Below are 22,492 nucleotides of genomic sequence, written 5' to 3' on the forward strand. Positions count from 1 at the left end.
CAAGGTGTGAAGGCTACCAAGGGGCAGTAGACTATCCGAAAGTGCTCTATTGTGAGGCAGTAATAGGCCATCACATCAGCTGGTACAAGAAGTGCGGAAAGGGAGGCTGCAAAGGGTGAGATGCAGCAAGTTGATGACGACATTGTTCTTGACCCAGCTGTTGGCGGTTGTCATGGGATCTAATGTGATTGCTGTTGCGGTTATTTGTTGTTTCGGTTTCTGTTGTTGCTACGGTTTGAAGATGGAGATGGAGATCTCGTGTAGAGAATCGTGGGTGCAGAGGGTTAGTGTGTGAAGCATTGACTTGACGGGGTCGAGAAAAACATTACTTTTCCAATAGGAGGATGGATCAAGTTTGGAGAACAGTGGGAAAGGGATCCTTGTGTCTAGTTGTAGTGGACATGTCATCAAATTTTGGAGAGACACCATTGAGAAAATGGGACACTGCTGGAGTAATTCAGAAATTATTTTAAATTTGTTTTATGTCATGAGTTGTTATGTTTTGAATAATTCAAAGCCATGTAGGCTGTTGAATCTAGGTCTTATGCCACTAGGGGTAGTTGCAGTCTTTTTAGCATTTTTTGAGCTTAAATAGTTGGTGTGTGTGTACGTTGAGGTTATCACCTCCTCTTTCAATTCAGTAAATAAAAGCTATAAGCTTGAAGTATTTTGTCCCCTATTCTATCCTGTTACTGTTTCATGTCCATAAACAGGTTGCAGCTTTGTGAAAGTCCAACATTTGGTATCAGATCAAACCTGGTATATGCCCAAGTATCAACCTCGAAAAAAAATGGCAAGCAACAATGGTAATGGCGATAAAGATGGGCAACTCACCCTGCACTATCTGATGTTAACAAGAAGCAATTATAGTGCATGGGCAATTAAGATGAGGGTTTTTATGTTGGCTCAAGGTGTCTGGGATGCTGTAGAACCCAGAACCTCGAATGCCCTTGTTGAAGCTAAGAAGGATAACATGGCATTGGCTGCCATTTATCAGGGAATACCTGAAGATTTTCTCATGACATTGGCGAAGAAGAAGACTGCCAAAGAAGCTTGGGAAGCCCTCAAGATTATTTTTGTAGGGGCAGATAGAGTGAAGGTTGCCAGAATTCAGACACTCAAGGCGGAACTGGAAATCCATGAGCATGAAAGAGACGGAGAGTGTTGATGACTTCACCGGAAAAGTAATCAACACAGTTAGCACATTACGCACATTAGGAGACAGGGTATAAGAATCTCAAGTGGTGAAGAAGTTACTTAGGGTGGTGGCGTCCAAATTCCTTCAGATTGCCTCAACACTAGAGAAATTTGGAGATTTGGAATCAATGTTTGTTGATGAGGTGATCGGAAGACTCAAAGCATATAAAGAACGAATGAAGAGTTCAGAAGAAAGTGATGATCAAAAACTCCTGCTAACTCATAAAGAGTGATTATGATAGAAACAAAAAGAAGTCAGAGGATGATTCAAGGAAAAATCAAATCAAGGTGGATTTGGTGGATCATGGGGTGGTCGTGGCAGAGGTAGAGGAAGAAACGGAGGAGGTCGTGGTGGTCGTGGTGGCAGAAAAGGAACACATCACCAAAAGGAAAGCAATCCCACTGCATCGAGAAGTCATGATAAGAGTGACATTCAGTGCTATAATTGCCAAGAGTATGGGAATTATGCATCCGAGTGTAAGAACCCTCGAAAGGAACAAAGCCACAAGAATAACATGGTCCAAGAGAATCACGATAATGAGCCAGCCTTGTTGCTGTCAACATGTGAAGATGAGAGATTAGTGTTTTTGAATGAAGAAAATCTCAGTCCTCAATTGAGAACCCATGGTAACCCAAAGAAGTCATCTTGCACATGGTACCTGGATACATGTGCCAGTAACCATATGACTGGAGACAAAACTAAATTCAGAAGTTTGAATGAATCAGTTCATGGTTTTGTGAAGTTTAGGAATGAATCGAAAGTGAGAATTGAAGGCAAAGGCTCGATAGTGTTCAAATGCAAGAATGGTGAGTGTCAAAAACTAAATAAGGTATACTACATACCCAATTTATGTAGCAATATCATTAGTTTGGGTCAATTAGCAGAAGTAGGAGATGAGATAAAAATCAAGGATCCATTCTTATGGGTTCATGATTCAATTGGAAAGCTACTCATGAAAGTTAGAAGATCAGCAAATAGACTTTACAAAATAGAATTCAAAGAAGATATTGCAGTGTGCTTTGTTGCAGAAGTTGATGATCCAACTTGGTTATGGCACAAACGAATGGGGCACACAAACTTCACTTCAATGAAGCAGATGAAGGACAAGAAATTGATCGAAGGAATGTCACAGATCAAAATTCCCTCACAACCCTGTGAAGGCTGCTTGGTGGGAAAGCAGACAAGGAACTCATTTCCATCTTAGACAAACTTCAGGGCAAAGAAGAAGCTTGAATTGATCCATGGTGATTTATGTGGGCCAGTTACTCCTCCATCACCCTATGGGAATAGATACTTCATGATGATTGTCAATGACTTCAGCAGAGTAATGTGGGTTTATCTGATGAAGACTAAGGATGAAGCTCTACATGTGTTTAAGACTTTTAGTAGCAAGGTAAAGACTGAAGCATGGGAAAAAGTGAAGGTATTTAGGACCAATCGTGGAGGGGAATTTCTATCAAACAAATTCAAGAAGTATTGTGAAGAAACTGGGTTGGAAAGACATTATACGTCTCCATACTCTCCACAGTAAAATGGAGTAGTAGATAGATGTAACCGGATTGTATTGGAGATGGTTAGATGCAACTTGAAGACCATGTCGATGCTTGATGTTCTATGGGGTGAAGTTGTATCACACTCTGTTTATATTCTAAACAGAGTTCAAACGAAGGCTCGGAAAGACTCGACACCATATGAAATGTGGACTGGGAGAAAACCACATATTGATCATCTTAGGATATTTGGATGTGTGGCTCATATGAAAACCGTGAAGGGGCATTTGAAGAAATTAAAAGACAGAAGTATGCCCCTGATTCATCTCGGTGTAGAAAATGGTCAAAAGCTTATAGGCTTCTAGACTCGGACATTGGGAAGTTGTATGTATTTCGTGATGTCGTATTCGAAGAAAATCGAACATGGATATGGGAGAAGAGTGTTAAGATCAAGGCAAAACCAGGGATAAGTTTCAATGTCGAAGTCTTTGATCTCAATGATGATGTCTACCATGATGATGAAGAATGGGCACCGAACACTCTAGACCAAGAAATCGGATCAGATCAGGAGATTGGATCATCCTCCATTTGAACCAATAGTGAGCAGTCAATTAGTTCGGGTCACCCACAAACAATCCCACCAGGTAGTCCAATACCGTCAAATACCCCAACTACCCCAGTCACACAAAATTCTCCCATTACGATCAACTCATCGATGGAGTCAGCAAGCACCACCTCTAGTTCAACTGGGGGTGGTGTCCCAAAGCGCTTCAGGTTACTTACAGATTTATATGAAAGAACAGAAGAGATTCACATACCACCAGAAGAACTCATGCTGATACGAAATGATGAAGAACCCACATCATATCTTGAGGCAAGTAGAAAAAGGGAGTGGAGAGAAGCGATGGATGTAGAATTAGCATCGATCGAGAAAAATAACACATGGAGCTTGGTTGATCTTTCAAAGAATCGCAAGGCTATCGGATTGAAGTGGATTTTCAAATTGAAGAAGGATCCAAGTGGTAGATTATCAAGCACAAAGCCAAGATTGTGGGAAAAGGGTACGTCCAAAAACATGGGATCAATTAGGATGAGGTGTTTGCCCCAGTAGCTAGAATTGATACAATACGTCTCATCCTAGCACTAGCAGGTTCAAACGGGTGGAAGGTTCACCATTTGGATGTCAAATCGACATTCCTAAATGGAAACCTAGAATAAGAGGTCTAAGTTTGCCAAACAGAAGGTTATCAGAAGAAGGGCCAAGCTCATAAGGTATTCAAATTATCTAAAGCCCTTTATGGAGTCAAACAAGCTCCTAGGGCTTGGAATGCTTGCCTTGATCGACACCTGAAGAGCATTGGCTTTACAAGATATGCCCATGAGTACCCAGTCTACACCAAGAGGTATGAAGGAAATACTTTAATTGTAGGAGTGTATGTAGATGACCTGCTTGTGACAGGAAGCTACCCTAAAAGTGTCCAAATGTTCAAAAAGGATATGAATACCAAGTTTGAAATGAGTGACTTGGGCCTCTTGACTCATTACTTGGGAATTGAAGTGAACCAAAAAGGAGATGGGATCACCCTGAAACAGGAGTCGCATGCCAAAAACTTGCTTATCCACATAGGTATACAAGACTGTAATCACACAAAGACCCCTATAGAACCCAAGCTCAAGCTCCGGAAAGAAGATGAATCTGAATTGGTGAACCCACAGAGTATCAAAGCATAGTTGGTGGGCTGATTTATCTAACTCATACAAGGCCATACATATCCTTTGTTGTGGGAATTGTAAGTCGATTCATGGATAAGCCAATTGTGAACCACCTACAGGCAGTGAAGTGTAACATCCCGAGTTTAGGAGTACGAGTTCAAGGTTCAAAGTGAAAATGTGGATGGTCAACTCGGCGAGTAGGGTCGCGATTCTGGTCGCGTGTTAAGTGGCTAACTCGGCGAGTCGATGTCTGGACTCGACGAGTTAGTGCTGTGTGGAGAAAACCCTAATCCCGGGGGTTGAGCCCTATATAAAGAAAATACTACCCTCTCCCCAGTCTCTTTACTCTCCCATGAAGTCCAAAAACCCTAATATTAGTTTAAGAGAGAATTAGAGAGCATTTGGATCTTGAAGGAGTGTTTGTTGAAGAGATCTTTGAAGATTAAGAGGCTTGGAACAAGGGGCTTTGCAAGGTTTTGGCTTATTCTTCTGTTGGAGTCTTCTTTTGAGGTAATGATTCGTTGCTTGAGCTATTATCCATCAAGATCATAAAGTTCCTGTCTTTGAATTGTTGGTGAAGCCTTCTTGTCCCAAGCCCTACTTCAAGAGTGTTTTATGCTTAGATCTCTTTGGATTCACGTAAAGTTTGCAACTTTACGTGAGGAATAGCTTGTAGAAGGGTAGATCTATGGATTGGAGCCCCTGCATGGCTTGGAAAGCCATTGTATGGATTAAGAACTAGATGCACTCGGTGAGTCACATGGGTGCCCTCGGCGAGTTGGATGAAGATAGGCAGGGACTCGACGAGTTGGAAGAACAACTCGGCGAGTCTATTAAAGATTATCTTGGACTCGGCGAGTCTGTTCTTGGACTCGGCGAGTCTGGTCGTGAAGTCCTAACCTTTTTTATTAAGCTTTGAATCGGTGAGTCGAGAAACGACTCGGTGAGTTGAGCAGGAAGTGACTCAGAGTTCGTGGGACTCGGCGAGTCTTGGGGCGACTCGGCGAGTTGGGTCGTAATATGGGAGTTTTCAGAGCATAGGGACTCGACGAGTTAGCGGGCTGACTCGGCGAGTAGAGTCAGTCAGGAAGTTTGACTTTGACTGAGGACTTTGACTTTGACCAAGAGTTGACTAGTTGACTTCCAAGGGTAATTTGGTAATTATTGGTGTTTATTGGGTTCAGTCTTTTGGAATTATCAGTGGTGGAGTTCGTATCGGAGGTTGGAGCAGCGTGATCTTATCTTTGGAGTCAGCAGTTGCGAGGTGAGTTATCCTCACTATATCGACAGGGTCTAAGGCACCAAGGTCGGCCCTTTATCGAATTGTAATCCAGGTATTGTTGTTGTGTTATTGCTTTGCTATGTTTGCATCCTGGTAGTTAGGATGGTATATGTTAGTGACCGGTTAGGTCGGTATCCTATTTAGAGTATGTTATGTATGTGATCTGCTAGATCAGTTGACTAATGATTAATCGTTATGTGGTTATATGTTTATGTGTGCATGGTTGGTTGACTGGGGTTGGGTTGAGGCGGGTCCTGCTTTGTGTTGTAGGCCAACATACCCAGGGCAGATCGGATATCCCGAAGTCCCAACGAGCGGTTCGGATGGGCTGTAGGCCCCACGAGGGCGGACCAGACGTGCCGAGGCTCGGAGAGTGGACCAGGCTGGCTGAAGGCTCGGTGCGGGAGGACCATTCATATTGTAGACTCAGAGAGTGGACCAGGTGGGTTGAAGGCCCAGTGTGGGCGGACCAACCACACTGCAGACTCGATGGATATGGCTAGACTCGGAGGGTGGACCAGGTGGACTGAAGGCCCGGTGCGGCGGACCAATCACACAGTAGACCCGAAGTGCATGACTGTTTTATGTTCTGTTATGATATGGTTTGTTATGTGTATGGTATATGTGGTTGGTATTTTGGGGGTATCTCACTAAGCTTTCGGGCTTACAGTTGTGGTTTAAATGTTTCAGGTATTTCAGGAGACCGTGGCAAGGCAAAGGCGTGATCGTACCGCTCCTCATGTTTATATTTTATGTTATGGTTCTGGGAATACTCTGATAATAAATGTATTGAAAACCTTTTTGTAATAACTTAATGAATTTGGGTTGTTTTTGAAAAGTTTAAATTGGCTTAAATTTTTGGATGTTACATGAAAGGTATCTTAAGATACATAAATGGCACTATGAATTTTGGTTTGAAGTACTCAAAAGGGAAGGAAAATGCCACACTACGAGGGTACACAGACAGTGACTTGGCAAATGATATCAATGATCGAAGAAGCACAGGAGGCATGGTGTTCTACATGAATGATAATTTGATCACATGGGCATTACAGAAGCAGAGGTGTGTGGCACTCTCTACCTGTGAAGCAGAATTTATGGTTGCCACCATGGCAGCCTGTCAAGGAATTTGGCTCAGAAGATTGCTCAGTGAAATAACCGGACAGAAGTTGCCACCTGTTGAACTGAAAGTTGACAACAAATCCTCACAGGATTTAATGAAGAACCCAGTCTTCCATGGCAGAAGCAAGCATATAGATATTCGGTTCCACTTCATTCACGAATGTGTTGAGAATGGGGACATTTCAATTACACATGTTTGCAGCAAGGAACAGAAAGTAGGTGTCCTAACCAAGTCATTGGGAAGATTGAAGTTTGAGGAGATGTGAAGTCTCCTTGGAGTAGTGAAGATATGATTTCTGAATTAAGGAGGAAAATGTTCGAGTAATTCAGAAATTATTTTAAATTTGTTTTATGTCATGAGTTGTTATGTTTTGAATAATTCAAAGTCATGTCGGCTGTTGAATCTGGGTCTTATGCCACTAGGGCTAGTTGTAGTCTTTTTAGCATTTTTTGAGCTTAAATAGTTGGTGTGTGTGTACGTTGAGGTTATCACCTTCTCTTTCAATTCAGTAAATAAAAGCTATAAGCTTTAAGTATTTTGTCCCCTATTCTATCCTGTTATTGTTTCATTTCCATAAACAGGTTGCAGGTTTGTGAAAGTCCAACAGACACAAGTGTTCGTTCGAGTACCGGGGATCCGATATTAGCAAGCAAATCAGTCGTGACCTTCATCTTTTCATAAAATTCAATGACAAAATGATCTCCCATGGACATGAGATGAAGTTCATTGTCTAGTTCCATAACCCTAGTTTCTTTGTTGTCCCGAAATGATGTTTTAATCGATAGCCAAAGAGAGTTTGCAGTGGACCCGTGTTTAGTGACCATGTTGAGAAGGGATTGGATCAAGGTTCCATATATCCACATCTTGACAAGAGAGTCAAGTGTATACCGTTCTTCATCATCGGCATTTTAAGGTTTGGAGGATCCGTCCAAATCACTAAGGACTCCAAAACCGGTATAGAGGGTTTGAAAGAGTTCACGCCAAGAATCATGATTGAGTTGGTTCAAAACGAGGATCAATGGGATGGATGCTTTGATGTTAGTGATGGCGTAGGGTTTCACATTTGCTGAGGAGTGCTTGATTCCGGCATGCTGACAATGACAAGATGAAGTAGAGGATGGAGAACACCGACTGATGCCATTTTAGGGTTTGTATAATTTTCCCATAATCGAGACTTGCATTACGTATCACTATAAATACAAAATACAATACATACCCTACTGGGCCTATACAATTGTGGGCTAAATATATTGAGCTAATACAATACTATATATACACTAATACATTTAACCATAATGAAGTTTTTGATTTGTTATCCTTCATTTCTAAAACAGATCCATTAAAAATTTATTTATCTTTACTTTTTTTTACACAAGTTAATACCGGGGACTGATAGCTACCATTTAAACTAATCGGTTCTTCACAACATGCACTTTAGTTTCATCCAATAAGAGTGTGTATAAAGTATGATATCTAAATCAATGGTTAGTGAAACCATATATTTGACCAAATCCAGGCACCAAAGAAACTTTAGATAATATGATACAAATTCATTGATAAAATATGTAGCAAAAGATTAAAATGGGAGGGACAGGAGGAACAAGAAACTAAATCTAAACTTCTTGAATCTCATCCAATGCATAGTTGTTGGTTGAAACATTTGCATAATTCACTTTGGTAAACCGCACAACAACTGGGTATCGAGACTTTGGGTCCTGCAAATCATATGAACATCAAATCCCATGCTCAAAACACATTCATTATTCACACCAAGCATATCATCTTACCTGATCTACAGTAACAACCGATCCCACTCCCTTAAACCAGTACGACTCCTTCCTCAAGATTTTCACCTGCGTCCACAAAATCATATTATATATCAACCACTCAGCTCCTTTCGTTATATATATGCATGTATGTGTGTGTTTTTATATACCTTAGCTCCTCTCTTGGGTCCAATCGGCGGTGGCTTAGGCTTAGGCGTCTCTGCCTTGGCTGGTTCAGCGGTGGCAGCCGGTGGTTCCGTATCTTCAGCAGCCCTAACAACCAGTCTTGAAACTCTTCTGTTTTGGAAAGGTAAGGAAACCATATGGCACTTGACAGTGGTTGTGTTGGAAGTGACATTTGGTGTCACCAAGAATCTTGAAGCAGCAGATGCCATACTGCAACTTGCCATTATCAACGGATTTGAAGGTGTTGACTGTTTGAGGTGATGAAGAAGCAGGTTAGTAATTGAAGTTCAAAGGTTTTGATTTGATGTGGTTTGAGAATTTTGAGTGAATGGTGTTGTTCTTGTTTGAAAGAGCCAGTAGTGTGTTGCCACGTGGGTAGTCATATCCTTCTTCTGGATAGATAATGTTGCCCCACGCCATTTGGTTTCTAAACTTAGCCCGCTCACTACCTATCCAAATCTCTCGTTAGAATATACCAGATATTCCGATCACAATTCGTAGATTAAGGTTATATATATATATATATATATATATATATATATATATATATATATATATATATATATATATATATATATATATATATATATATATATATATATATATATATATATATATATATATATATATATATATATCATAAAAGTCCTAAATTTTTAACCCGTAACTGGAAAAGACCCTAATATTTTTTTTATTATTGCTATGGCCACAACTTTTTCACAGAATTATTATTTTAGCCCACTTAACGAGTTTTACGGTTAATTTGGTTAAATTTTTTACAAAATCAGTCCTAAAAATTCATATTTGGTCCCTGAGGTTTGGAAAAAATTACACCACATGATTTTTTAACTTTATTTTTCGTTTCTTTTTATATTTTATCTATTTTCGGATTTTTTTATAAATATATATACATTTTTTATTTTCTTTTTTGTATATTCTTTATTTATTTTCATTTTTTAACTTTATTTTTCATCAATTTGATTTATTTACCTTTTTACCTTTTGTTTTCTATTTTATAGTGTGTATATATAGAGTATATTAGAGTTTTTTTTTTGGTTTTTTTCATATTTCTTTTCGTATTATATTTTAATTTTGACAAAACTGCAAAAATGGTCCCTGAGGTATGCAAAATTTTGAGGTTTTAGTCCAAACCATGATTTTTTTTGGATTGGTGGTCCTTTTGAGCTAGTTTCATTGCGTTTTTGGTCCCTCTAAATAGTAAAATGATTGTAATACCCTTAGGTTATACATTTTTCATTTACTTTTCATTTCTTTCATTTTTTAAAAAATCTAAATACTTATTTATTTATTTAACCAATTAAAAAAATAAAACTCTCTCTCTCTCTCTCTCTCTCTCTGGGTCGTATACCCATTTCTTTCTTTCGTTCCCGATTTCAACGAACAAGAAGGGGATGCTACCTCCGATAATCTGGAGATACCCACCGCACCACCTGCTAGCCTCCATTCGACCACCAAACTCCACCGTGAACCGCTACATCTCTGCCCACCATAGAACCATTCCAGCCTCACCCCATCTCTTTTTCTTTTCTGTTGATTTGAGAAACCCCAAACAAACCCCAATCCTTGCTCCTTTTCTCCTCTTCGATCACCCTTGTATTGGGAAGACGGAAGCAACGAAGCTATTGTGCAACCACTACTCGCCGCTGTTGCTGTGGTGGGCAGTCCCCACCACCACCTGTCACCGCCCACAAATCCAGATGCAGGTATCCGGTGGGACGAATTTAAACCCCAAAGAAACTTGAACACACTTACCAATGGCAGCAAGGCGATGGTGGCGGACTGTAGTGGTGGTGGGATGTAATGGCGATCGATGGTAGCTCCGACTGCTTCGTTTTCTTGCTGCTCCGGTGAGTTCGATGAGGGGTCAAGAGGAAGCAGAAGCTGACGACGGCGGGGCTTCACAGTAACGGAGACGTGGTGGCACTGAGTGATGATGTAGGAGAGTGGTGGACTTCCCGCGGCTTCTGTTGCTTTGTTTACGGCTTACCCTCTACTGGGATTGGTGGTGATCGAAATCGGTGACTAGTGATGGTTGGAGTTCCCTGAAAACAGCAGCTTGGTGGTGGCGGTGATGACCGGAACTCCACATCATTAGCGACGGTGGGTAGTCGTGGGTGGCTGCCCTTAGAGGTTCTTGTTCCCTTCTTCGTTTTATGAGTAGCAGGTCTTCAAGAAGAAGAGTGTAGAAGGATAAGGTTAGATGTGAGAGAGAGAGAGAGAGAGAGAAAAGTGGGCCCCAAATTAGGTAATTATTTTATTTTTCATTTAAATTAAATAGAAAAATCATAATATATATATATATATATATATATATATATATATATATATCAGAAGGGCAAAATAGTCTTTTCAGTTTACTAAGGGACCAAAAACACAAAGAAACTAGCTCAAAAGGACCACCAATCCAAAAAAAGTCGTGGTTTGGACTAAAACCCCATAATTTTGCATACCACAGGGACCATTTTTGCAGTTTTGTCTTTAATTTTTTTCATCTTTTTATTTTTTTCTTATTTGTTTTCCAATTAAGAAAAAAATATAATCCTTGAGAAGCTTATCTTCATGTGCACTCCATGCACCTTTCTTCAATCCTAAACCATTACTACTGCTTGGTGTCATTTCTTTTCTGCTAATTATGCGAATGTTATCCGTATATATATATATATATATATATATATATATATATATATATATATATATATATATATATAAACGTGAAGTTCAAGTTCTGGTGAATATTTCTCTATTTATGCCTTAATAACGTACAAAACTCCATGCATAAAACCTAATGCACCACCTCTTTAATGATTAAATTGGAAAACAAATAGGAAAAAAATATAAAGATGAAAAAATTAAAATATAATACGAAAATAAATATGAAAAAAACTCTAATATACTCTATATATACACTATAAAATAGAAAACAAAATGTAAAAAAAAAAAAAAAAAAAAAAAAAAAAAAAAAAAAATCAAAACTGTTGAAAAATAAAGTTAAAAAATAAAAATAAACAAAGTATATAGAAAAAGAAAATAAAAATGTATATATATTTATAACAAAAACTGAAAATAAATAAAGTATACAAAAAAACGAAAAATAAAGTTAAAAAGTCATGTGGTGTAATTTTTTGCAAACCTCAGGGACTAAATTTTAACATTTTAGGATTGATTTTGCAACAAATTTAACCAAGTTAACCAAGTTAACCATAAAACACGTTAAGTGGGCTAAAGTAATAATTCTGTGAAAAAGTTGTGGCCATAGCAATAATAAAAAATATTAGGGTTTTTTCCAATTACAGGTTAAAAATTTAGGGCTTTTATAATATGAACCCTTTTTTTTTGAAAATTTTGAAATTAAAAGTTAATATTGATTATTATATTTATTGAAATTATTATATTAAAATATTATAGGGAATTTAAAATAATAGAAAAACTTATAAACTGACACATGGAAAAAAATTAATTTAAAATAAACATAAAATAAAATTTCAAAAATTAAATAAGAGTGTGACAAATGGTAAAAAAAAAAAAAAAAAAAAAAAAAAAAAAAAAAAAAGAACTTTCTTTTTGTAGCAGATTATGCTTGAAAAACTTAAAAATTTAATTTATAAGTGTAACATTCACTATCTAATTATATAAATACTATGTATGTTTAAAAATAGACAAAAGTACAAAATTGGTCCTTGTAATTTGCAAAAAGAAATGTGGAAATGATACAAAAAGTTTCAAGTTTGCATAGAAGATTCAAAATCAAGAAATTTCTATGATTTAATCCAAAATAACTTAAAAATACAGTTATACCATTTTATTATCATTACTAGGTTACAACCCGTGGAACCCACAGGTGTTAATTTTAAATAGAATTAAAAGAATTGATTGCGTAATAAAATAATATATCATTAATTTAGAAAAACTTATGAATTATAATATTGTATTTTTTTTAATAACTTGGCAATTGGTAAATATTTAATTAAACATGTAAATCCACATATTTTATAAAAGTCATGAGTTTGTATAATGAACATAGAGACCTTTCGAGTCAAAAAAAAAAGTTAGGGACCAAATACGTAAATTACCTAAAACCATAGGGACCATTTGTTGTATTTACTCTTTGAATATATTTATTTGTGCAATTTAAACTATTGATGCATTTTTATTCTATAAGATAATTTTTTATACAAATAATTTAGTATTTAATCATCACCATTTCATAGTCATTTTTCATTTTTGTTTTATATCAAGAAGATTTTTTGACTAATATCTTTGTAATTAGTTTTCTCCTCTTGTTCATGGTAGATTTTTTTACTAATATATGTACAATAACTGTGACACGTAATATCAAACCCTACATAATAGAAACATCTTGCATAAATTTCAATCAAATTCATAGTCAAGTGATTATGCGAGAAAAAAATCCATGTTAAAAAAAATTGCACACAAACTATCAAAACCTACAAATAACACATTCCAACATAATCACGCATTCCAAGAAAAAAATCCATGTTAAAAAAATTGCACACAAACTATCAGAACCTACAAATAACACATTCCAACATAATCAGGCATTCCATTTTTAATCAAGAATACTACACAATACTATAAATAAATATCAAATATTTAGGAACTTGTACAAAAACAATGAATATATGAAATCTTAGATATGATCCCTTATTTCCATTATCAATAAATTTTGTGCATAATAATATAAAGAAAAAAAAATAGGATGGTATAGAACACAAATCAACTAAAGTACATTGCTATTTCGTGCAATTAACCTTGAACTAAAACCCAGAAAGCAGGAAAAATTATTTCAAATATCTTAATTTATACTAAAAACTAATCGAGATCCCATGATACTCTATATTGGTAAGCCTCCAACCGACCTTAAAGTCCTTGAAAAGACTAAAAAATATCTAATGGTTGAGAATTGAGATGGTGGGAACCTGCAATAGAAAAGATCACAAACCTATTTAAATTGTACATACATGATGCTAAAGACTCCTTAAGATTCATATTCAGTAAAGTAACACAAAAGATCTAAAGTCAAAAGCTAATTATTCTTTGGAGCAATATGTCGAACAGTTGGTGTTATCTTGATTTCCTTTAAAAGAGTCAATTAAAAGAACGATTTTAAAATTTACATGTACTTCTTTTCCAATTCTTGAAAAAATAATAATAGCACCATATACAACTCAAAACATTTTTTTCTATATAAATGAACTCAATCTTTTTTTTCATGAGTCTGAATTGAATCTCGAAACAATCTTCTTACTCAAATTCCAAAAGTACCAAATGACTTTATGAGCAAATCCATTGTATAACCCATTCACTTTTCTATATAACTAGGGAAGAATCATGCGTTGCAGGTGTTGGAGTTGCGGGGGTTGAAGGGTATTTTATAGTCTTTTATTATGAAACAGGAAATAGCAACAAACTTACAATACTTTACATATAATGGCTTTAATATTTCCCATGTTGCAATAACAAAATGTAATGCTAAATGTTAGTAATTTTACAAAGAATCAAATTTCAATGCTCTATATGCTATAGTTGGTATTTCTAATAATACAATGCCAAACCTATGAAAATGCTCAAGTAAAATCAACTAAAAGTATAATGTTTTATCATGTACATAATCTCAATGTGTTGAGCACATCCAATGATTTCATTTAAGTTCCCTGCACAAAAGCTCTGGTGGGCCATCTTCAGTTTCACCTTCAAGTTGTTCATCTCCAATCCTAAAATAAGTTTGAACAATCACCCATATTCAGAATATGTGTTTAGAAGAAATGGAAGGATGAGGGCATTCAAGTCTTTTGACATGAGTATCAGTTTAAGTACCTGTTTAGTTCCCACACCATCCGCCTTCTGTCATCAGCAGAAGATGCAATCATAGTTTTAACGGTTTAGGTCCTACTCAACTTGTAATACCTCATCATGAGGTTCGGGAATGAGAAGAATCTTAAAAGCATGGAATAAGTCGTTCTTGTATTTGCTCTATGTGATTTTAACTGGTTATGCAGGCAAACAAAGTCTTTAATAAACTTTAACATCAAATTTCATAAAAACATTCAAATCTCATATTTTTATGCGTGTTCTGTAACCATTGGATAATTTTTTTTCGGGGTTAATCGAGACCCATTGAAAGCAAGTTAATAATACACATATCAAAAGAAAAATCCATGGCTCAAGCTTAAATTTCTTGACAAAAAATTTATATAAAGCCGAAAATACCCTTGGGATAAATTTTTTTGTTCCCTCAGGTAAGAAAAATTTTCATGTTTGTATATAGGAAGACAACTATAGTAGATTTGTAAACAGGGACGACATAAATAAGGACACTATCGAAACCTGCTCGCCAAAGAAAACAACATAAATTTGCGTTTTCCTACTCCACACAAAGTTAATATCAGAAAGCCTAAAAATGAAGTGAAGTTGAAAAAGGTAAAACGACATACCTTATGTTCTTTCTCTTTCTACCTCTTACGTTCCTCCTCGGAAATAGGAACAACCTGATTTGTGTTTGTCATGCTAGAGGTTACAGTGGAAAGACTGCAACATCAAGGGTAGCATGCTCAATAAGCTCAAATGATTATATTTATAATAAAATGAGTTAATCAACAGGAAAAGGTGATAGGAAGCAAACTGTTAATGAAGTAAAATCACCATTTTCTATGCTTGGAAGTGTAAAATTTATGTATACTTCAAGTATTCAATGGAAGAAACGTATGGGTCATCAATATTCCTCATGTAGTGTAGCTTTTTCAGAGTGTACCTTTAGTGCATTAATTGGAACACTCTCATGGTGAGAGGAAGGTCTAGCGTGTATTCACATTAGGGTAATAAGAACCTCCATTCACATACCCCTATAAACCATTACAATTATGAGATTTCATATGGAGTTGTAAGGTACATTTAGGTTAAAGATTAGATATTACATACCAGAAAATTGTTCAAAAGGGCTTGAAAATACATCCCAAACTACACATTTCATCGAACACATAGAGTGCATTCCTTGTCAGCCTTTCTTCAGCATACAACTTCAAGTTGATGTTAAAACTGATGGGTTTTGAGCATTCTAACACTTCCTAAGTGTACATGCAACCCTAATAAACCTTGGATCTATGTTTGTCTAAGATACATGCAAATAATTAATTTTTCCAAGGTTTATATCCTATCTAGCATGGCATGGGGAACATGAATCAAATAAAGCTAGGAGAAATACTTACCTTGAAGTTGTAGTTGATTGCTTGGAGTTTTTGAGCCTAGCACCAATAGTGTGGATGCCTCAAGTGGAAATCACAAATCACCACAAACTTGGAACTTTGAGAGAATAGTCACTACTATCTTGAAATTTGCCCTCACCTCAACAAGTGTCAACTAGTGTAATTTCAAGAACCAAAGCCTCCTTTATATAGTGTGGAGGATTAGGGTTACATCCCTAAAACCCATGTCTCTTCATTTCCATGAGATCCATGGGTTAAAGCTCCATGGAGTATCCATGGACTTTTCCATGCAAGCCTAGCCCATTCCAAATAAGCTTTAGCCCACACTTTATAAATATAGAAGCCCATATTTAATTAGTAATATCTTTAATCTCTAAATTAATCCTAGATTAATTATAGATCACTACTAATTAAATAATACGATCTTATATTAATATATTAGAACTTATAATATATTAATAAATCATAACTTGTACTATTCTCAAATATTATCCATAAATTGTTCGGGTGAAGTGCAACCCAAATGGACCATGCATGTCGGGTCGGGTCAAGTACATACCAAATATAGTTATGAACTTAGACACTATATCCAACAGTCTCCCACTTGGATAAGTCTAATAACTATAGTTGCAAGTATGACTTCAGGAACCGATCAGCAATCGTAGCTCTTTAAACTCTGTTGAACTAGAACGCGCCATTTAAGATAAGTGATCATATAATCCTCTGTTCTAGATATCAGCCGGAAAAATACATGGAACACGGTCTTGCTTATTATCCAGCATTTTTTTCCCGAATTCCGATTTGTTTGACATAGAACTTAACTGAACACATCAATTTAGTTCTGATCGGGCCCGGTACATAGGTCAAAACAAAATCATCGAGGGGCCCAGATATCAGCTTCTAATCCAAGAAGGAACAGATAAACTTCGACTCATATGTTTGTTCTACCACTCATTGAATTACACACAAAGGCACGTTTTATAACATCGAGTTACCAATGCGTTTTCGTACAATCAATGCATAACCAACTTGTAAGTAACAAATCATATCTCTAGGTTTGAAGACTTATATGATATTACCGTCTCACGATCACTCGAGATAGAATTCCATGAAGTGATTCCAGTGAGTGTGGGTTGAGTCCAATGCTCAGAACTTATGAGCACTCATGATTGTTGTAGCTATGTCCAACACCTTAGACCTCTGCAACCAATCATGACAGTCTTGATTCATACCTACTTCCGATATATGACCGACTGTGGAGGTTTGAATAATATGATATACCAAACATAATTATTCTGGAAGTCAAAACATGCAAAAAGAAATAAAGTAAACGATTGACAAGAGATAGCAACACTTTACTCATAAATAAAACACCTTTTATTCATCATCAAATGTCAATTACACTTTACAAATTTCATAATTTATCTAACTACTAAGACTTATATCATCCTTCAGCCCTATGCTTTGAGCATGCTGGAGATGCTTAACCCTACTCAGTCCCTTCGTGAGGGGATCTGCTGGGTTCTCATCCGATGATACCCTCTTTGCCACGAGGATTCCTTCTTCTATTCCATGTCTGATGAAGTGATATTTTCTGTCAATGTGTCTGGATCTCCCATGATCTCTTGGTTCCTTGGCTAAGGCAACCGCACTATTGCTGTCATAGAAAATCTCCATCAGCTCTTTTATAGCTGGTACAACTCCAAGGTTTCCGATGAAGTTCTTTAGCCATATAGCCTCATTTGCTGCCTTGCTTGCTACTATATACTCTGATTCACAAGTGGAATCAGCCACTGTCTCCTGCTTGGAACTCTTCCAAGTGATTGCTCCTCCGTTTAAGGTAAAGACCCAGCCCGACTGAGAGCGGAAATTATCCCTATTAGTCTGGAAGCTAGCATCACTATACCCTACAACTCTCAAGTCATCACTCCCACCGAAGGTAAGGACCCAGTACTTAGTCCTTCGTAGGTACTTGAGGATATTCTTGTTGGATTAATGTCTAAGTCCATAACTATAATTGGTAAGACTTGACCCGACCCGGCATGGTCCATTTGGGTTGCATGGCATCATGCACTTGGATAGACTATAATGAGAGAAATAAGAGACTTACGGTTATTAATATATTATAAGTTCTAGTATATTAATAATAAGAATAATGAGATTATTTAATTAGTATTGATCAAGAATTAATCTAGTATTAATTAAGTGATCAAAAGAAGACTAATTAAATATATGGGTTGATTGTGTAAATCATTCATTCTTATATATGTGGGCTTGTGATCCAAGATTCCTTATGTTGGACTAAGTCCATGGGGTGACCCATGGATACTCCATGGAGGTTAAAACCCATGGAGCATAAGGAATGGGTAAAGTCATGAGTTACATGGTGTAACCCTAATAGCCACCATATAAAAGAAACCCATGGCTCAAGAAATCGTGACTATGACTAACACTATGTGTATGTATGAGGGCTACACGATTTCATGAAGTGTTCTAATTTCTCTCTAAGTTATTCCAAGTGCTTATGGTGTTGTGTGAACCATTTGAGGTGTCACACTTGGGGCACTAAGCACTCAAGCTTCATGAAGACAAGCACTATCAAAGAGGTATGTATTCTATCTTGTTATATCCATTATTTTGTATGCTAGATTAGGATAATACCTTGGATGTTCATATTTGCATGTATAATAGAGAAAACATAGATCCAAGGTATTTAGGGTTGCATGTACACTTAGGAGTGTTAGAATGCTCATAACCCAACAGTGGTATCAGAGCCTAGGCTTGTTTTCTTGTTATACCTGCAATAGAAGCTGAAAAAATCGAGTTTTGATGCTGTCAGCCCAGCTGACTCGCCGAGTCCATGAAGGGACTCGACGAGTCCAAGGCAAAATGCATCCAACTCGCCGAGTTGTGTTCATGCACTCGACGAGTTGGACCCCAGACAGCATATCTTCGAGGTTTTTGGCTAGAAATGGACTAGGAACATTACCCTAAGTTGTTTTGAACTTATAAACTTGTTTTTAAATATGGTAATGTTCATGCTAATCCATTTTCAAGATAATTGTCAATAGATTCATGTTTTGTATTAGTTTAAAGGTTAGACTAATTACATGAAAAAGTTTGATTTGAATTATCTTGTTCTTATGAGTTGCTTAGATTAATAGAAAAGTTGAGTGAAAAAGTTGTTTTCAATCCAAATTAATCTAAGAGTTGAGTATAAAATGTGTTTGTGTAACTTATCCTTAAGTTACATGAAGAGTCACATTAAAGACTCATAAAACTCATAAAGTTGGCAAAGGTTACAAAAAAGATGAAGAGTCTTGTCCTTAAGTTATGGAGGTTCAAGAGTCACTTCGTTAATAAATAAATAAATAAAATATGTAACCTTAATTAATTCCATAAGTTATAAAATATAGAAAAAGATTAATTTTTTATTAGTTTAAAGTCTTCCATAATTTGTCCACAAGTTATGGAACTTGAAGAGTTTTTGGATTAAAACTACTTTAAATACATAAGTTATGGAATTAATTAGTTTTGAATAGTTTCAAAACTTGCCCTCAAGTTTTGGAATTTGTAAAGTTTTCTCTTATGAATACTTTAATTCCAAGTTAGCCCTTAGAATTTTAAAAGTTAAAATTCAACCCTTATACTTTATAATATTATAAGTTAATAATATTTATATGTATAAGAGTAAAGTCGGTCTTACCGCTAGTACGCCTCATTCACGAAGCCGGTCTATAAGGTGGGTATAAGGTTGTTGCCTATAAAATGGCAACTTAATGGGTGTTCACTCTCACCCACCGCTTGCTTGACTGGTGGAGGGTCGTTAGCCGAACGGGTTTGACATGACTTTAATTCTCCCTTCATTAAAAATATTAATGATAAATACTAAGTAACTAAACTCTTTAAAAATACCCAATCTTAGTTACTTAGGAAAATGTGAATAAGGTGCTAATCCATGAAATTACACTTTGCACTTTGTTTAAGTCGGTTAGTGGAGCGTGTGTGGTTAACCGGCACACTAACTCGTATTTAACAAGGTAGGCAAAGGGTAACTTAATGTTTATCATAGTATCGATGGAGCGTGTGTGGTTAACCGGCACATCGATTGAGGGATAAACACTTAAGGGTACCCAGTAATTTGCATGGTTACTTCACACCTTGTTTTGTGATCCTCGGCATCCCAGTCACAAAACCTGAAGGGCACACTCGAGATTGAAACATGCCATTCAACAGTTCAATGAATCTCAAAAGATCTAGGAGTTTCAAAACCAATTAAAACCTAATAATACATTTCGTTTATCTTGGTGGAAATTGGTGAATCGTCATTCACCTACCTTCAAATTGTTTTATAGCTTGGATTACGGCATACCTCTTCTAAGTTATAAAATAGTTTGTTGGGTCCTAGCCTTAATATTTTCATATTGGGTGTCATATTAAGGACTCAAAGATCAACTATCTTGAATATCTCCCATAACATGTCTGGATTAGACATTTATGATCTTCCCAAATCTCTTGAAACAAGCTTTCCTAAATGAAGATGATGTCCCATGGATATCATACTTCTCTCTCCTCTTCCAATTATTCTCCCTAACCCACAAGTTCTTGAAAAATTTAAGGTCACTCGAACCCTATTGGCAAGACAAGGTCTAGGTGTGATCACATCTTGGAGATGTAGTCACACATTGACAAGCCGGGAGAGTTGGGTGTCAATGTCTTGAGAAAGTTGGTGGTTCAATCACTTTCTAAGTTACATAGTGAGTTCCTTTGGGACACCTATGACATAGACTATGACAAGACCCTTAATGATCTTATTTATTGATAAGATCAACTTCCTGAAACTTTATGGACATTGACAATGGTGACACTGGAAATACAGAAAAAAAGCATTCTCTTCCCAATGGAAAGGGATCGGCCATAGTCAACTCGGTTGAACAAATGGTAAAGAGAAAAACTAAGTCTGTGATAGTCCCGTGTACCATTATCAAAGGGTCCATATGTTTATATTGCCAAAGGAAAGGTCATTAGTTGCAAAGCTGCCTAATTTACCTAAGGATGTTAAAGTCAATAAGTTTGACTCTACTTCAGGTAAAGTCCACTATCTAACTCTGTTAAGTTTCTATTCTGAGATTCTTGATGCATGATGTGACTGGGTCACATGGTAATGTTTTAAGAATCAAAGAAAAGTAAAGGAACTTAAAGAAAGAATATGTTGAATCTGATCGCATAGATGGATTTCTATCGCGTAGTTTGAAAAATCGGATTCTTGAGCTACTTCTTAGGAGTTATGAGATATTGCTTAGGAATAGATAACAACAAGTTTTCATATGGATTGTAAGGATAAGTTTTTCCGCATAGTTTTAAAATAAAAGGAAAAATTTTGATTTTATTTATTTTAAAAATATCCTTACAATGGCATTTGAGGAAAAATTGTTGCTTATATGATTCCATTAATAGCAAGAGTGGAAATATGAAATTGATTCTTTCATTTGTGGTAATGTCTAAATTTACCAAACAAGGAAAGATTCTCATCATCCAAAGTCTCAATTGGACCGGGACATGGAATCATGCAAGTTGTATAGCATGATGAATGAGAACTTTCAAGTATTGGAAAATTAAGACTAATTACTTATTCACATGGATGTGTGAGTCAAGTAATGGACTAAGGGATCGAGTACATAGTCATGTGCACTGATTAAGTCCACCACAAAAGATGTAAGGCTATTCGTCATAGTTTACTAAAGCTCAGTAAATATGATTATACTTACAAGCTTAAGTGTAACTCTGAGACATTGGAAAAGGCTTCAATGCATAGCAAAGCGGATAAGAAGAATCAAATTAGGCAGAAGGATAAAAGTTTCTCAAATCTGAAAAGATGGGAGAGTACTTTAGTATCAGCTTTGTGATCATCTTAATGATTAAGAAACCATATCAAAATTTGTTCTCTAAGAAAGTCTTAGTGCATTCTTATGACTAAGAAGAAGGGATCTTGAATTGTTGAAATGGTTAAATCAAGAAGACGAGTCATACTTCGTTTCAATACAAGTCTTAGAGTCATACTCCAAGAATGTAATATGAGTGACATGTCTTAAATAAGGTTTAAAACACTTGACAAATGTAAGAGTAAAAGTTTCCTACTCTTGTATATTTGAAATTGGTAAGTTGTGATGTTTTGGATAAAACAAAGACCAACTAAGGCCAATTGTGTGAAGTGTTTATCTTGATTAGAATCCGCACTATCTCTTGGATGTTTGACAAGGGAGTCTTATAGGTCAAGAGGACAGTGGGAGTCTTAAAGGTCTTGAAATTCTCAAGAACTAATCAAGAATGAAACCTGAAGTTCTTCACTAGCACACGACTTGAGGTTTATAACCTATCGTGTTGACATATTTTGTGCCCATTCTAGTTAAAGTTGGCTTTGCATATGAGTTCTTAGGGTTCTCAATGTGTTTCACAACAACTTGGAAGCAATGGTAGGCCCTTGAGCTGCCAG

General features: G+C 36.4%; 1 protein-coding gene across 1 annotated transcript; it reads right to left on the bottom strand.

The window, feature by feature from the left end:
- Positions 1 to 8,335: 8,335 nt before the first annotated feature.
- On the bottom strand, positions 8,336 to 9,100 carry LOC145011404 (photosystem I reaction center subunit IV A, chloroplastic-like). Its single transcript, XM_078970111.1, has 3 exons — positions 8,743 to 9,100; positions 8,594 to 8,659; positions 8,336 to 8,521 (listed from the first exon to the last, which is right to left on the bottom strand). Exons 1-3 carry the CDS (start codon positions 8,980 to 8,982, stop codon positions 8,420 to 8,422), a joined length of 408 nt encoding a protein of 135 aa, XP_078826237.1. The 5' UTR covers positions 8,983 to 9,100; the 3' UTR covers positions 8,336 to 8,419.
- Between the last annotated feature and the right edge of the window lie 13,392 nt (positions 9,101 to 22,492).

Source organism: Lactuca saligna, chromosome 8 (assembly GCF_052625555.1).
Source record: "Lactuca saligna cultivar CGN05327 chromosome 8, ASM5262555v1, whole genome shotgun sequence".
Lineage (NCBI taxonomy): Eukaryota > Viridiplantae > Streptophyta > Magnoliopsida > Asterales > Asteraceae > Lactuca > Lactuca saligna.

Bases quoted from the DNA above. Each gene is read 5' to 3' on its own strand.
- LOC145011404 (XM_078970111.1), bottom strand. From the start codon at position 8,982: ATGGCAAGTTGCAGTATGGCATCTGCTGCTTCAAGATTCTTGGTGACA. The intron at 8,660-8,742 runs GTATATAAAAAC...TTGTGGACGCAG, and splicing joins GACCCAAGAGAGGAGCTAAG to GTGAAAATCTTGAGGAAGGA. The intron at 8,522-8,593 runs GTAAGATGATAT...TATGATTTGCAG, and splicing joins CGGTTGTTACTGTAGATCAG to GACCCAAAGTCTCGATACCC.